Source organism: Psittacula echo (assembly GCF_963264785.1).
Source record: "Psittacula echo genome assembly, chromosome: 2".
In the NCBI taxonomy this organism is placed as follows: Eukaryota; Metazoa; Chordata; class Aves; order Psittaciformes; family Psittacidae; genus Psittacula; species Psittacula echo.
Window position 1 is genome coordinate 33,881,912 of NC_137737.1, and position 16,682 is coordinate 33,898,593.

The 16,682-nt window shown below is 36.4% G+C and overlaps 1 protein-coding gene across 2 annotated transcripts in view; it reads left to right on the forward strand.

Annotated features, from left to right (window-relative positions):
• SLC25A13 (solute carrier family 25 member 13) overlaps positions 1-16,682 on the forward strand; it is a 100,094-nt gene that overhangs the window by 70,238 nt on the left and 13,174 nt on the right. For both annotated transcript variants that reach the window (XM_080611097.1, XM_080611098.1), the window contains exons 13-14: positions 749-829; positions 13,035-13,175. In XM_080611097.1, coding sequence (XP_080467223.1) covers positions 749-829; positions 13,035-13,175 — 222 coding nt within the window. The remainder of the gene's footprint in view (positions 1-748; positions 830-13,034; positions 13,176-16,682) is intronic.

A 16,682-nucleotide genomic window follows, 5' to 3' on the forward strand; every position in this document is an offset into this window, starting at 1 on the left:
CTTATTCAAGTGTTTCAGCTCATCTGCTTATTTGTAAGTAGTGCAGGCTTTGGTTTCATTTCTTAGTTAAAATAAATAATTATTTATTGGACTTGGAGAACTTCTGGTTTTGTATCTCCATGTGGTCCTGTATGTTTAATTTTAGCACAACAGGAGATACTATAAGCATGTAGTGAAATGTCAGTAAGAAAAGAACTTGTTGCATGCATTTTTTTCCCCCCTAAATATTTTACTTCAGTAATTCTGCTATTTCTTGGATGATTTTAAGGCACTGAAGAATTTCTTAGAACCCAATTTTAATGTATTTTTTATTAGCCCATAAGCTAGTATTCACCAAAGGTAGTAGTATGCATTTAAAAAAAACAAAGGTACTTAATACTACTAATTTAATTACTGTTGTGTTAAAATTTATTATTGAACATTCTGATATTAATTTGAAATTATATTTAAATTTGTAAACACAGCTTTTCTAAAATCCTATTTTATCATTAATTTTCATATAATGATTTTATTTAATTAGTGATTGGTATATTTTTTCAATAGTAAATATTTATAATTAAGATGCAAATCTTTGTTAGTAAAACATAGCTTTAGAGTATTTCATTTAAGATCTAAGATCTGTTTGGCGTATTAGTTTGGAAGTTTCATTGATGTATTTGCATTGTCAGTTGCACAGAATTTGCAGCTAATGAGTGCTTTCTCCAACCTTTTAATTTATCAGCTTTCATAAATGTTTGTTTTTTTAAAGGTTAATGATTTTGTGAGAGATAAGTTTATGACTAAAGATGGTTCTGTCCCACTGGCTGCAGAAATTCTTGCTGGTGGCTGTGTAAGTATCTTTCATTTCCTTCATCTGAGATTCATGAAAGTGCGGAGTGTAAGATTAACTATGTGGACTAAGGCTTCTGTTTAACCACAGATCCTGTTCAAGAGCAGACTCTTCTAGAGCATCTCAATTCTTTCCTAGATAGGCCAGCCATTCTTGATGAAAGGGTAAATGTTTCTGTGCATCGTGCCTTTTAACTGTGCTGTATAATTCTCACAGCTTAGAGTTGTTTCCTTAATAAAGAATGTGTCTTTATTCATGTTGACTGTAGCTTATGGCCTAAAGAGAATTCATGCTAACCTTTCCAGAAGTTAATCATTAGTTACTACTTTGTGGCACCCACTCTGCCACGTCACTTCTTTCCTGATGTGTTATTGCACCCACTAATTTTCACTTTTTGCAGTGATACTGGCTTTTTGAAATGGCAAAAACTACTCATGCTTCTTTGATTTCATAGCAGACGTAGGCTGTGTGATCTTAACTCAGTACATAATGCATTCCTGAATGTAGGCTGTATTTAAAACCCACTAAGTTTTTAAGAATGTTTTGCTTGCACAAAGTAGTATCTTAATGAACAACTGGCATACTACTGGGTAAGTGATAATATTTCACAGTTTGGTCTAGTTCTGTCTGTTCATATTACAGCTTACTTTATCTGGTGTATTGATTTTGTTCAAGCAAATGTAAATACTTTGGGTAAAATGAATAGTTGTTCAAAGACCAGTGCACTTTACAGATAAAGAACACTTTTTATTTAACCCGGCTTTGATCACTGGGGCAGAGCAATGTTGGTATATTTTCAATCTATCTTTGTTTCTGCTGTCATAAGACTGATGAGGTCACATTTTCAAGCAGCTTCTACCTATGTTAAAAACTACAGTGAGCAGCAACTTAAAATCAAATGCTTGTGTCTTAACCTCAGTAGGTGTGGAGATTTGTGCTGTCTGTGCTTGCAGAGCGCATACTACGATTATCTGAGCCTGAGGGTGCAGTGGCTCAGTTGCGTTGCAGGCTGAGAAGCCCTGGCTTTCTGTAATTCTCAGGAGATGGGGCAGGATTTGGCTGCTGTCTCACTGCTCCTTCTGTTTGATCACTGACCTGTTGTAGACTGCCAGGTAGGATCCCCTTGTTCTGTAACTTTAGGAGCATTCAGGAGAGAAAAAAAAAAGAAGGGGAGGGAGAGAAGAATGTGGGTCTCTAAAGCCCTAAATAAAAAGCATGTTGTAAATGAAGGAAAAATGCAATAAAGCGCTTGCCAGAGTAAAAAGTGTTTGCCCCTTATGCTGATAAAATGTCTTATGAACATAGCAGCCATAGAGAATTCAGCAAAATTTTCATTTAAAATGTCATTTGATCTAGAGTTTTTATTTTTACAGACTGCTGTGAATTTTTTAATGCAGTACAAAAAGCACTCTTTACAGAGAGCTGTCATTCATGAGAATGCTGCAGCAAGCTTTTTGCCAGTAGTTCGTTGTAAACTAAGGGTCTGCTTTAAGAGATAGGTGGTTTGAGACATATTTTAAATGTGCTGTAAATGTTGGCTTGTCCTATTTGGTATTTGAAATATATATATTAACAACGAGATGCTGCATAAAGTTGTAGCAGTAGACGTGTGGTGGCAGAATGCCCTGAGTTTTCTTTTAACTGGAGTGTTCCACTTAAGGGCATAGTCTAGTGCCAGGTAGATAGGTTGCAACTTGTCTTTTCTGCAGGTGGTCTTTGGGTTTTTTGGGGTTGTTTTTTTTGTTGTTAATTTTGGTGGTTTGTTTTTTTTTTGTAATTTTAAACCCAATTCAGACTAGCAACAGAGACTCTCATTACAAGTGGTGCCGAGTGTTTTGGGGTGAATTTTTCTCTCATGGTGTAAATACATGCATGAAAGACATGCATTTTCCTATAACTTTCAGCCTTGTATTGGCCTAACTTCTTGTCCCTGTTTAAGCCAACATGAAACCTGCAATTTCACCGTGGAAACAATAAGGACACTGTTGAATGCTTTCGAAAATTTTCAGTCTTGGATTTTTACCTCGTTTCACGATGTGGTAATCGCATGTGTGGGAGGCAAGAAGACAGGAGTGCATGATGTGTTAGAGTCTAAAAAGGGGCAGCCAACTAAGATGAATTTCGTAAAAGACACCTGCCCTGTCACCCCTTTCTGCTCTCCACGTCTAATTCTCAGCTGTGATTGTGTTAGAAACACAGATGTTAAATTTTCATTCTTGTGCGATTCTGTTTCCTTGGAGTGTATTCATTGCTTATGCAAGGGCTGTGTGTTGGGATGCGTGCTAGATTTTAATGTTTTAAATACCAGCCCTGTGAGTACAGTATAGCGTTAATACCTAAGAAAGGGAGAACAAGCAGATACTTGGATGGTTTGGGTTGTTCAGTAACACAAAGGGCTTTGAAGGGGTCAGTATCACCTGTGTAGCTCCACTCCAGTGTTTGCCCAACCACTGCCAGGCGTTGACTTTTAAGTCCCCAAGGAGTTAGCTTTGCATCATAATTACTGAGAATTAGTACACATGGCTGACTTTTGCACTTGTAACTAAAGCTGATTGTTTCATTGAACAAGCCTTTTTCTGTTTTGTAAACTGTTTTCTCTCCTCAAAAAAAAAAAAGAAGAAAAGAAGAAAATAGATCTTTTTACTTCATAACCTTGTGGCACTTAGTTCAGTTAACAGCCTGTTTCCTAGCTTTTTATTATGTAAAGATGAAAGTGATAGATTGGTTGAGATTTATTTTTTTGGAGACCCCCCAGAATATAATTTAAAGTGTAACCTTTATATTTTTACACAGACTCTTAAGGAGGGTTGCTATGTAAATTACTAACTCACAGTTTCTATCCCCTTTGTAAGAAATTTTCCTAGTAACTGTGGTATTTGTTACACATAAATATATATATAACTTCCCGATTTGCACAATGCCTGACACCCACCATGAACTCTGGTCTCTGCTGTGCATTTAGGTTTCTCATCACTCATGCGAATCCTATATAGTTCTTCTTATTATTAGGCTACTAAAAAGCTTCAGTTCCGAGGCATAATGTAATGATACCGTAGAGCTGGGATCTGTTGAGTGTCTAAACCACAAATCTGACTTAACCTCCTTTAATGAAAAAGTGCACAAATGTGCTAGGTTTGATTTCTGCTAATGCTGTTAACTTACGTTCAGGGATTCTTTAATGAAAGGATGCTCTTGGGTAAGCTGTAAGTACAACTTGAAATCTTTTCTTGTACAGTGGTAATAATCTTGACGTTTCTGTAACCTTTTTTAATGGTCTGGTTTTTTTTATATTGTAAATACAAACCGGTCACTAGTCAGTATACTGAGTTTAGCTGCTTGCTTCTTTTAAACTTAATTCACAGAAAGCTTCTGTTAAAAGTAACCTGATTTTTTTTCTTTTTTGATACAGCAGTGGCAATTATTCTTTTATTTTGAGTTATATTAACAAATTGAAAACTCTGTTTGTAAACGTGGCATAAATATTATTTTGGGGGTTTTGATGTGTTGCCTTTAACACTAAGCTTTTAGGTGAGATGGTTACGTTGCTTAGTTCCTTAAATGAAACAGCTTCACATTTAATTGAAAAGATTACATTGTGTGTCTGGAAGTAACAGGGAAAGAGATGCAAAAATGCAAAATAAAGAGTGATTGTAAAACACAAAATACGAAGGAAAACAGAAGAAGTATTATAGTGTGACTAAAAGAAATAGCTATGTAATATGTTGCCCTGTCTGCATATATTAATACAATTCTATAGGTAAATCAAAGGCTTTATTTTCAGCAAGAAAAGAGAAAACCATTTTGGTTTATTAACCTTTCCTTGTGCTTTCCCTCCCCTTTCCGAGCACACACAGTCCTTTCCTTCCCAGCTGCTCAGTGTGTGCTCACTATTAGCCAGTTTAAATCATGTAGCACAGTACAATTACAGACCCTGTACAGATCTGCTTTCATTTAAATTGTCAAGACAATTTTAGGCATATTTCTGGAGAGTTTATGGTAATCGTAATAAAAGTTAAAACATATTGGACCAGCTTGGACAACCTCAACCCTGTTATGGAACATAAAATTTAGATATGGTTTTAAGATGGACTTCATCTAGAAGGTGCAAAATCCTGTCCAGAATTCATTTTTATAAAGGAATGTGATGAGAAATTCCAGATCAATTGTGCCAAATAGCTGATCCAGTGCAAATAGTTTTATTGAGCTACTTACAACGTTTATGTTTCATGAAGTAATAAAGATAAGTCCACATCTGAGCTGCATTTTCTCTGTGGCATTAAAATATAGGTAGAGGGTGTATGGAGTGCAGTTCCCACACTTCTTACGTCTCTTGCAAAAGTGCAGACATTTCGAAGTTGTAGGCTAAAGGAGACTGAAGGTGTCATTCTTGTTTTCATTATTCAGATACCTAGATGTAATAAAATTCTGTTCTGTTTGGCAAGGGAGGCTGAGCAATAAGGAAAGTGAAACTGAGCAGTATGTGTACCAGGGGGAAAAAAATCTCTGCGTGTATATCTGGGAAAAAAAAAAAAGAAAGTAACAATTGGTATCACAAAGGAAAGTTTTGGTATAGTTTATTGAGATAGTTAAGTAACGATGGTCGTCTTGATGATTGCTCATATTTGAAAGCAAATGGCATACATCTTTTGAACACTTAACAGATTTATTCTCAGAGGTCTGTTCTCCCTGTAGTCAGGGAATCTAACTTCCATTACTTTCAAGGAGAATTCTACCTGCATGTGTAAAAAAGCCCAACATTCACATTTCTTGTTTAAGGAAAAGTTCAAAAGCTCCTAATACATTTTTTTCCTTGATTAAATTTAAGGCTGTTTTCTTTTTACATAAAATGGATGTTGTTAAATAAATTAATTAGATTTAAAGTCTGTTTAATATAATTACTATAATGTAACTGAATATACTGTAATTAATTAGTCATTTTTACAGTGTAGTCTTCTGAACCACTGTAATTGTAGCTATTTTTAGCATACTGAAAATACTTTAAACTAGTTGTAAACTTTTGTTACAAAAATCCCAAGCTAGATCTGGACTTAAATTTAACGTCACGTTTCCAAACCTGTAGTACTTCAACACTGCTCTGTTTTAATTGTCTCTGATTAGTTTTCAGCTAATCTTCGATTTAAGCCTTATAGTGAAGTTTTGGAAAGCAACATACAGTAATATGATAGCCCTTCCAAGAGGTTGTACCAAAGGGTGGGGAAGTTCCTCGTGTAGAGTTCCTGCTTTTCTTTGACCTCACCCCGTATTTCCTTGCAGGTTTGGATGTTTTAAAGAATAGTTTGCTGAAATTTTCACCAGTGATACCTGTTTAAACTGGCCTTACCTGAAAGCGGTGAGGAGTTGTGCAGAACATGATTTCACTCTATTTTGAATTTTTCTTTTTCATTTTAATTTTTTCCAAAGGTGTTCTCCCATAACAAATTAGAGGTACTTTCCCGTTTTGCTTCCTTTTCCTTTCCCTTCTCCCCTGAAAAATAAGAGAGAGATCAGGGAGGTGAGAGGGGGGGCAGAATTTTTCAAACTGTAAAACAAAGCGGGAATGAGTAGGTTTAGGTTGATATGTTTCTGATTGAAGAACTGAACAATTCTGAATTCTTAAAGTCCATTTTTTTCCAACAAACATACTTAATAGTATTTCCATTTGAAATGTATTCTTTGTTTTCCCTATTATATTAGAAATAACGACTGCAAAATTTTATAGAACTATACATTACAGTATAAAACATATATTTGTTTTAATAATTATATTTTATTACACATCCCTTTCTCCTATTACCCCTTCTTTTACTGGCAGTAAAGTATTTTAGTGCTTACCAGTGCAGGTTAAAAAAAAAACCAACCCAAAAGACAAAGCTTAAAACTCAAATCAGGAATTACAGTCTAGCTTTCTGTGAGAAAAGGGAAGATATTTATGATGTCACAGTAATTTATGATGTGATCAAGAAATAATGGGCCACAGTTTTAATACAGCTACCATGCCTTAAGACTTGAAAGGTCTGTAAATCATTAAATGATTCTACAACTAGTCAAAATAGACAAGTAGAGCAGACAGAGCCAAACGTTAACGTATTTGACAGGTCTGTAACTTAATTGCTTTTATAATGCCAATCAAGTAGGCTCCACTTCGATTTTTTGGCTAGGCTTCTGAGAACTGAATTACCTTTAACGTGGAAAATATGAAATCCACAGGTTTAATTTTTTTCCCACTGCAAACTTGGTCAGTGCTTATAACCAAACAGGACTGGTGTTTGTTTCTGTTTAGCTAGGTCATTAATACACTATTGCAGGACAATCGTCAAAACTTGTATCTGAGTCTTGGAAGCCTGTCTGGAGCAGTAGCAGGAATATACTCCTGTTCAGACTAATTGCAGTTCTATTTATGAGCACATTTAGATGAGCGTTTGAGGGAGCTTGCTTTGAATTTTATGTATACTTGGGCATTAACAGGACTCTGCGATTCTAGCAGCATTCACTGCCCAAAGTAAAACCTTAGGCAGACCAAGAGAAGCCTGTCCTCGGAAGGCAAGAGAGATTAGCTGGAGAAAAACACTGTTCTGCCTAAGCAGCATGAAAGCTGTTTCTTTGCTAGCCTGGTCAGGGTAGTGAAAAGCAGAGGATTGAGGGCTCAGGAAATCTCCTCGTGATCTGAAGAAAAGGTATTTACTATATGAACTCCCATTGCTAAAGAGCATTATCAGAATCCTGTATTGATAGGAACGTAAATGAGAGGACACAAAATAGCATGAGATGGCTTGTCTGGGTTTTTGAAGCCTGGCTTTATTGGGAAAAAAAGATAACATAGAACCAAGCTTCTGAGAACCCAGTATGCTTTGCCCTTGACGTGCAGTGCCATGTAATTGAGGTTGTCACCTTTGAAATCTGTAAAACAGTCACTTTGGACAGATGTCTGTTACTCGGTAGCTCTCGTGGTAACAGGCAGCAGCTCAGCATAATTCATCTGATGCTCTTGGGATCTTTTGCCATACAGACATCAAGACTTTCAGAGGTAGTTTGAAGCACTGCAGTGGCACTCCATAAATCTGGCTTCTAAGCCTTGTTCTGTTGTAAAGTTAGTATGTGATTTTGTGGTAAATCACCGAATAGTCCTGTGTGTAAGTTGCCCTTTATTACACAATGAGGATGGTAATTCTTCTATTCTTGCATTTTGATTTAGATTTTTTCTTCTATTTTTCTTTTTTATGACATGGAACAATACTTTGTGTCTGCACAATGCTTAGCACTTCAGGAACCTTGACTTCAATTAGAATTAATGAACACTAGCAAATGCACAGGAAAACAAGCTGCAACTGGCAAGGAGTAAAGGCCTGGGATAGTGTATAATATTCAGTATGACTGAATGTGATAAAGAGTTGACTAAAAATTTTGAAACTTGCACCTGCTTGTCTTTTTGTAAAGTGAATGAGTAACCAAGGCACTGTGGACAATTTCTTTTGCAGAGGTTGATTTTGGATAATTGTATAATATGTTGCTTATGTATTTTAATGGTTACCATAATTGCTATCCCTGGGTGATATTGCTGGGAAATATTAACACTCTTGACAGCAGTAGTAATCCTTTCTCCATCCATGAAACCTTAAAAGGTGATATGTGACAAGTTGGATGGGGTGGAGAAGAAAGATCTAGGCTGACCCTAAATTCTCTTAGCTGAGAACAGGAAAAAGGCTTTGATTTGAAGTAGGTAATAAGGTTAATTAAAAGCACAAGAACAGCTGATGGACAATAATGGTGAAAGGAAACGAATGTAGTACTCTCTTCTGGATGGAAAACACAGAATTTTCTTCCTGAATTGCAAGCTGTAGTGTCTTCAGAACCTACAACGGAGCTTTCAAATGGAGGTGGGAAAGCCTTAGGAGAGCTGGGTCTGGTACACTCATTACTTATCTAATCTCATAAGTGCACAAAATGTAGTTACATTAAAAAGAACAGGAATTTTTGTGTCTTAGTGTAATGGGGGGGAGTGAAAATCTGTTTATTTTCCAGTAAAGTTTGTTGCAAAATTATTTGAACACATGAAGAAATAGAAAACATTGCTTAAACTGAAGTGTTGTTAAGTGGTTGTTATTAAACTAGGGGTTTGTGTTTTTTTTTCACTACAGAGTGGGTTTTATTTCCCCATGGACAAAAAAAAAAAAAAAAGAAAAAGCCACCTCAATGATTTCTACTTCTCCCTTCCGTTCAGTAAAGTAGGAAATTAGGAGGCATGTGATAGTACTGTATTCCTGTACAAGACTATACTGCCATCGAGAGGTGTTGGGTGATATCATACCAAGTGCAGAGTTGAAGAACTGCAAAAATGAGGAAAAAATCCAAACAACCCAGCTTGTTTTTAAAAATTCACGTATGTGGGTGCATTGCCAGCTGTTCATTTGTTAAAGCACATTGAACTCCTACAGGTATGCCTGTTTCTAGCTGTGTGTCTATGAGGAGTTTTTGGATGACAGAGGTATTTCCCATTTGTTTTCTTGCTTTATATCAAACAAGGACATAAGTGCTTGTGATTAGGTCAAATGTTAAATTCTTTCAGAATCATATGAGCCCTTTGTGGGTCCTTACAAATAATTATCTCTGCAGTACCTCTAGGTATCTATTCATATAAATAGCTCGAAATTGCAGTTTTTATTTTAAGCACATGATAATAACTGAAAAGTAATAGATTTGCTTTCATAGCCAGATCATTTGTTTCTTTAAAAAATGATTGGAAGAGATGATAAGGGATTTAGATTTGAGACTATTTGGGTTTGCAACTAAAGTATAGAAAAACTGCTGTTACTGGAAACTATCCGTATTAAACAGTTGATGAAGTTGATTTTTGTGACACTTAGTGGAGCAATCATTAAGCTTGAGCAGCCTGAACTTACACTGTGTTTATTCTGGCCAGAAAGAGTAGTTTTTAAATTCAGACCTTCGGGAGCACATGTTTCAGCTGCAAAAGTCATCTTTTGGCCAAACAGAATGAATGAGCAGATTGGTACGATATGCTGATGATGGTTTGTCTCTTTCTTTCAGTAACATTTATACCAGCACCTTGAACAGACTGGAAAAAAGATAGGTTGATGAGATTTCTTTCATTGTATTCACTATGCGAATACTCAGAAAAAAGACAGAAGCAATGCTGTTGTGATTCAAGCTACTGGTTTGGAGATCAGGATATCATGAGACTCTTACAAGTTGTGTGTGTTTCCGTACAATTAACCCCTTTACTTCAAATCCCCTTCTTGTAAAACCAAAGGCATTGTACTTTCCTCACAGGAGCACTGGGAGGAAATACCGTTAATATTTATGAGACACTTGCATGCTATGATGATGAGTAACACAATAGGAGTTACCAGTACTAGATAAGCAAGAAATCATTTCATTAGAGAGTATAGTAGCCATCTCTGGTTTGCTTCCCCCCCATTTTAGGAGTAAGGAGCTGCAGTTACCAGCACAGATAGTTAAATAATAGAGTGATAAAAGCTCCCCACCAGGCAACTATACTTGTTACTGCTAGAACTGCCTTTGCATGGGCTGATAAAGCAGCTTTCCTATCCATCACAAAGCAGGCAGGTGGTAGAAATCCTCCTACTGAGACCCTCTGTCAGGTATTGTCTGGCTCGTCGCTTTCAGTTATTCACAATTTGATTTTTGGAGTGTATCTTTGATCAAATTCAGAGGATGACTAAGGTTGTTCAGGGAGTTCTGCACTAATACCTGGACAGTTCCATGGAAAGACTTCACTGGAAATTTCCAGTGTCTTTCTTCAAAACTTCTTTGTGGGCAGCAAAACTGGCCGTCTTTCCAGTAATGCCTGGTGCATGCAGGTCTCAGGTGTTTTGAAAATTTGAATGCAGCAAGCTTGATTGTATAAAGTAGGTAAACAATAGCATCCCCATTTTTCAAATAGCAAGCGGAAGTCTTGTATGATTTACCCAGAGCCACAAACACCTAATGCTGCAAGTGTCGAAGTGGCTAGGTTGGATATGCAGACGTACGCATTTATATGTGCTAGTACCTGAAGTACTGTTTGAATTCAGAAATTATTTGCCTTTATTCTCCTTTAAAATCGGATAGATGTTTCTATTTCCATTCTTTAAATATGGCATTAACTTAAACATTTTTATAGATTTAAATGTTAAAAAACATTTTAATAGATTTTTAAATTGCTCAGTGTTCTGGTGCATTAATATTAATAATAGTAACAGTAATAATAATACATTAAACTTAATTTTGTTGTCATCTTTTAAATTTTAATATGGTTTTCCCATAGTGAAAATTGAAGGAACACTTCCCATGGAGTCATGCCACAATGAACTTCAAGAATATCGTACTGAGGAAAAGTAGTTTATTTGTTCTAACATAGATCAGTTGGTAGTAGCTTGTAAGTAGTGTGTTTCAGAGGAGGGCTCTGATATAGCAAACTTGCAAATGAACATTATCACCTGCAATTGGGATTTTTTCCTTTAAAGAAGAAAATATGTGTGACGGCATGTGTGAATGCTTAATATTTGTATTACATAGAGCAAAATGTTTATTTTATAGGCATTTGTAATTCACCATAAGGACAAGTGAAAGAAACAAGTTTTTATTTTGAATGCTTACTTAATATGTTTCAGTTTCAGTCAGCATATGTGCCAAATAATTTATCAGTCTAATTTCTGATGGCAACAAGAATAGCAGTTTTATACGTACCAGAATTCTGGTTTGGTAAAAGCAGTTAAATTATGCCAATTTGAAAGTCAAAACCAGTTGAGTTACACAAGAGCATGCTTTTTCTGGTCAAAATAGGAAACATTTGGGATATTTTGGGGGTTATGTAAAGACTTTAATTTGTAACCACACTGTGTATGCTCAGTCTAAGTGGTAGGCAGGAATAGTTGTTCATGCGATTTGCTGTTTCTTCAGCACATTATTTAAACCATCTTACTGCACATATTTTTTATTTTGAATGATAGTTAATCCAAGCTATGATTAATTCTTTGAACATTTGGATAATTTAAAAAAGATGTGCACATAGTGTTTACATACTAGACATGGCTAGATGCAAGTGCTTTTATATGCAACTCATTTCATTGTAGTCATTACCTTCTAGAAAAAAAACTTGGTTTGTGGTGGGGAGGGTGAGGGTTGCCCTTTGAATAGTTTGTGTGATTTCAGAACCTAGAGAAGGGCATAGCTGTTGGGCCATGTCATTAAGAAATTAAGAGAAGTTAGAATGAGAGTCTGTTGAATTTGGGCCAGATGAGATTTGAATGATTATGTTTTGAATACACTTAGGTAACCTTCATGTTACCTTTTTTTCCCCCTGTTTCAAATTTTTAACTCGGGATCTGTTAGTGGAGCAGAAAGGTTATGCCCTGTATTACATATTGTGAGATGAACTTTATGGGAACTGGTGGGGAGTCTGAAATGATTGCCACTGTTGTGTTTTAGGTGTAACTTTCAAAATTGATTGAGTGATGTCTTCCCAACAAATGGAGACTGACACATTAACAACATTTAGTGGTTCTTGATTAATAGAATCCTTCAGTCTATAGACCTTCTTTTCTTTATTAACTGGTGCACAAATAACGATGAGCTTATACTCTTGAATTGGACAGCATTTAATGGTACTGAAACTGGTAGTTCAGTTGGGTTTTTATAAAGGTGCAGTATATCTGACATTCTGATCTTAGGAATCCATGTGTTCTTTGTTTTATGAAGTCATGCCGAAATTAAAAAAGCCTCTGCCAGACTTTTGCTCTTCAGTAGTATGTTTTCACTTTCTGTGTACTGGCATGCACATCTCAGTTTCTTTACTTAGTTACTAATTTTGCCTTTCACTTTGTTACTTGCTTTGCAGTGTTCATGGCTTGTCAGGATTGTATAACTTTGTCTTGGTGAATGTATTCTTGCAGCAAGAGTTGACTTGGTGTCTGTCTTATGTACTGCAGTGTCCTGCAGTGGCTGACTGTCCTGGGTCACACTCACCTGCTTCCTCTCTGTTTTCCCTGACCACTCATCTCATAGTGGGGGTGTGTTTCCTACCTAGTGAACTGCAGTTCATCAACTACTAATACACTAAAACTCTTGTCTGCTAATAGATTAACCAACTACAGCAGGATTAAAAATGTCTTCTCTTAAATGTAACAGGATGTAGGCTACGAATAATGTCACACATTAATGTATTGCCTTCCACTTCTAATTTCAGGCTGGAGGTTCTCAAGTGATCTTTACCAATCCACTGGAAATTGTCAAGATTCGATTACAGGTGGCTGGAGAAATTACTACTGGTCCACGAGTTAGTGCCCTCAGTGTATTAAGGGACTTAGGCTTCTTTGGTCTCTACAAGGTATGGATTTTTTATATATATGTAAACTAAAAGCCAATTATGAATATTTCAAATCAAAGTGTCATTTCATTGTTCTCATAGACTTTCATAGGTGGACATAATTGTACTTTAAAAAAATTCTGCCTTGTTGTATCTTCAGTTTTCATTTCTGAGGGAAGAAAATGTCTGGTTTTAAGCATGTGATTTTTGTGAATCTTGCTATGATTTCTTACTTCATCAGGTGGAAGTATTGTTCCCTGAGGATTAGTTTGTCAATTCTGATATTCTGCTGGTGTAAAAATAAACTTATTTTTCATCTACTTCATGATATAGAGCTTACAGTTTTGGAGCTGTGCTTTTTCTCTTGTGTGTTTGGTTCAGCAGTTTTCCCAGATGTCATTGTTAATTCGGTGATGGGAATTAACTGCAGCGTAGTAAAAGTGAAGAAACACAGAAAGTGGGAGCCCCACGTAAAAATAAACTCCTAAAGCAAGCTTCTTCTTGTTACTTTAGAGGAATATTGCCACAAATAATATCAGAAAAAGCTGCTTTTATGAATATATACTACATACTCTACATTCTGCTTTCTACATTACTGTCCTCACATAGATACATAAATATGTAGAAATAAAGTTAGGTTTAATGGCTGCAGCAGGATTAGAAACATCTTCTGTTTAATAGGATGTATGCTGCAGATAATTTAAAGGATTAACATACTGCCTTGTACTTTGAGATGAAGGAGACAAAATACGGGGAAGTATGAAAGGTCTTGGAGTACTCTGAGATAGCCATTACGTGCGGTATTGAAACAAAAACTATAATAAATGCCATATACTGCAGAGCACCATGTGGTGTTTGTCCACATTCTGCACCCTACTTCTTGGGAGGAAGCTTTCACATCACTTGTTTGTGTCAGTATTTCCAGTGCAGCAGGCAGTATTCCTCTATTTCGTATTTACAGCAGTGCATCTGTAAATTGAAGATTCTTCAAAACCCACCAAATAAGCTTCATCCCCCTCCTCCACAATATTTAAATTCCATCTCCATTTTTAAGCATCCAGTCCTTTTGAATTGTTCTGTTAACATTACAAAGAGGAAGCCTGCTCACAAATAGATGTATGTATGTTTTGGCCTGGAGAGAACTTGCAGGTCTGAATAGCATTTAATGAGGAGTTGTTTTTCCCTTTAAATTGACTTGCTAATTTTTTAGGTGTTTTACTGAAGCTGGTGCTATTGTGTAAACTCCTGGTAAATGGCATTATAGTGTCGATCAGGTCAACATTTACAACTGAAAACTTGGATATGGTAAACAGTCTGCATCCCTGAGGCTGTGCAGGAATGGAGGGCAGCTACTGATTTTTACTTGGGCTAGTAAAAATGAAACATAAAATGAGAAAGCTTGATGAACTAGTTTACTAAAGTTAGCATTTTTTAGATTTGTTTCCTCCCCCCCCAAATAACTGCTTTTGATGGCTGAGCAGAATTTGCTACAGTTTTCTGTTTTTAAATGGCATTCATGTCTTGGATTATATTATGAATTATTTCTGTTTCCTGGAGTAGATACTCAGTGAATATTTGTAAGGAATACAGCTGAACAGGAGCTAGTTACAGCAATGTGTTGCATTGAAACAGGCAGTTATTTAATCACATGCTACACAGTTTCGTTCATTTATTAAGTCCATTTACTTCGACAAGAAAAGCCACAGAAGGGTTTTGTTTTGGTTTTACTCTTCTGTTGTCTCTGTGTCTCTCTCACCCAGCCACCCTGCTCTTTGTGTTCATGTCCTTTTTTATGTTCGGTTTGGATTCATTGCCTACAAAAACTTGACTGATTTGACAAAACTAGAGAATTTAACCTGGCAGTCACAGTCATCCACCCAGCACAACACCGGCAATGTCAGAAGGCTTGTGCCCAATTGCAAATGGCAATCCTATCTGCCCCCTGTCCCATATGCCAGCAAGAGAGCTGGTGCAGTCACATAATTATTTGGAACAAAAAACTCATTAAAGCCTTCTCTTCATTATGGCTTAGTTTATTTTGAACTCACTCTGTAGCTCCTCAGGATGGTTGTACCCAGGCAAAGGAAGGAATGGCTTCATAGCATGGCAGACCTATCAGTCTGTATCAGAGAAGTTTTATGCTCCCCTGAGATGCTTATGGAGCAGCAGCGTTAGGGCAAAGACAGTCGTCTCCTTAATGCTTGTGGTGAAGCTGGTGGTGCTGGTAAGGCTAGGCAGGGATGAGTAACTCATTGCGTAAAAGTCACCAGCCCCTGTAAATGCTACCCAGAGGAGTCAATGGTCTAAAATGAATTTCAGGCAAAACTAGGTTTGGTATGTGCTACCGTCTCTGGTGGTGCTCCTAGTAAATTAAGTGAGCATAATGATCAAGTGAACATCAAATAATAATAAATGTTCTACTAATGAGAACTGAAATATCTTGGTACATTGGAATGTTTTTACTCATAGTGAGTCATAGCTTTAAAACTATAAAACAGGAATGAGGATTTTGTGTCTTATCTCAGTACTTTTCATGCTGTTCACTCTTAACAGGAACAACTCGCATTTGCATCTTTAATCTTTGTTTTAGCTTTGTCTTCTGTGTCTCAGGACTCAGGCTTGTCTCAAGCCCTGAATGTACTTGCTTTAGTAGATCTGAGTAAGACATGCTGCTGTCTTGTTTTAGAAAACAGTTTTATTTGTGAATCTCGGCATTTATAGGCTTAATGGTTCTTCATGTGAGTAGTCCAGCTGTTTTAAACACTGGCCTATTTTAGCCATGATTTTGGGCCAACTAATTTTCTTTTGTAAGTGTTGAAAGCAAAATTCTAGATGTTTCAATTCAGTAATTTTCATTAGAAATAAATGGATGCCTTTTTTTTCACCCCTAAGTTTTCCTTAAAGAAATTGTTTTTTTAAAAATGTAAATCAATATTTAATTTCATAGTTGATAACAAAATTTCCTGTTTTCTTGTTTTCTGTTTGGTATGGCCTGAGGTTTTTTTATTTCTTTTGTGCTCAAAAGAAAGCAAAACCAACAAAACCTAACTACTCCATCAGTTTTTCTTCAATTCCATAATGTTCATCCTTTTTCACTTCTTAAAAATCCTTGTAAAACTGCTCTAAGAAGGGTTGACTGAAGTTTTGTATAGCAATTTCCACCAATGACCAGCCAAATAATTAACTTCTGATGACTGGATTAATGGAGATTGAGTGCCTGTAGTGCTGTGTCCCTGGAAAAGGTGAGGATGGCCACTGTCTAGATGAGGCTGAGTAGGGCAGGATAATATGAGAAGCTGTGCAGAGGGACAGGATCTTCTGTTGCTTACAGAATTTCCTTAAAGATCTTGCTTTGAGATGGGAAGAAAAGGGATTCCCTCAACATAATGGTTGAGCAAAGATCAATGATGTGTCTGTACTGCCAGAAGCAGAGAAAATAGCATTATTATAGAGATAGAATCAGTGGAGGGATATCACATATTTAACAGGAAGATGGAGCTCAGGAGATGTAATGTGAACTTGTGACTA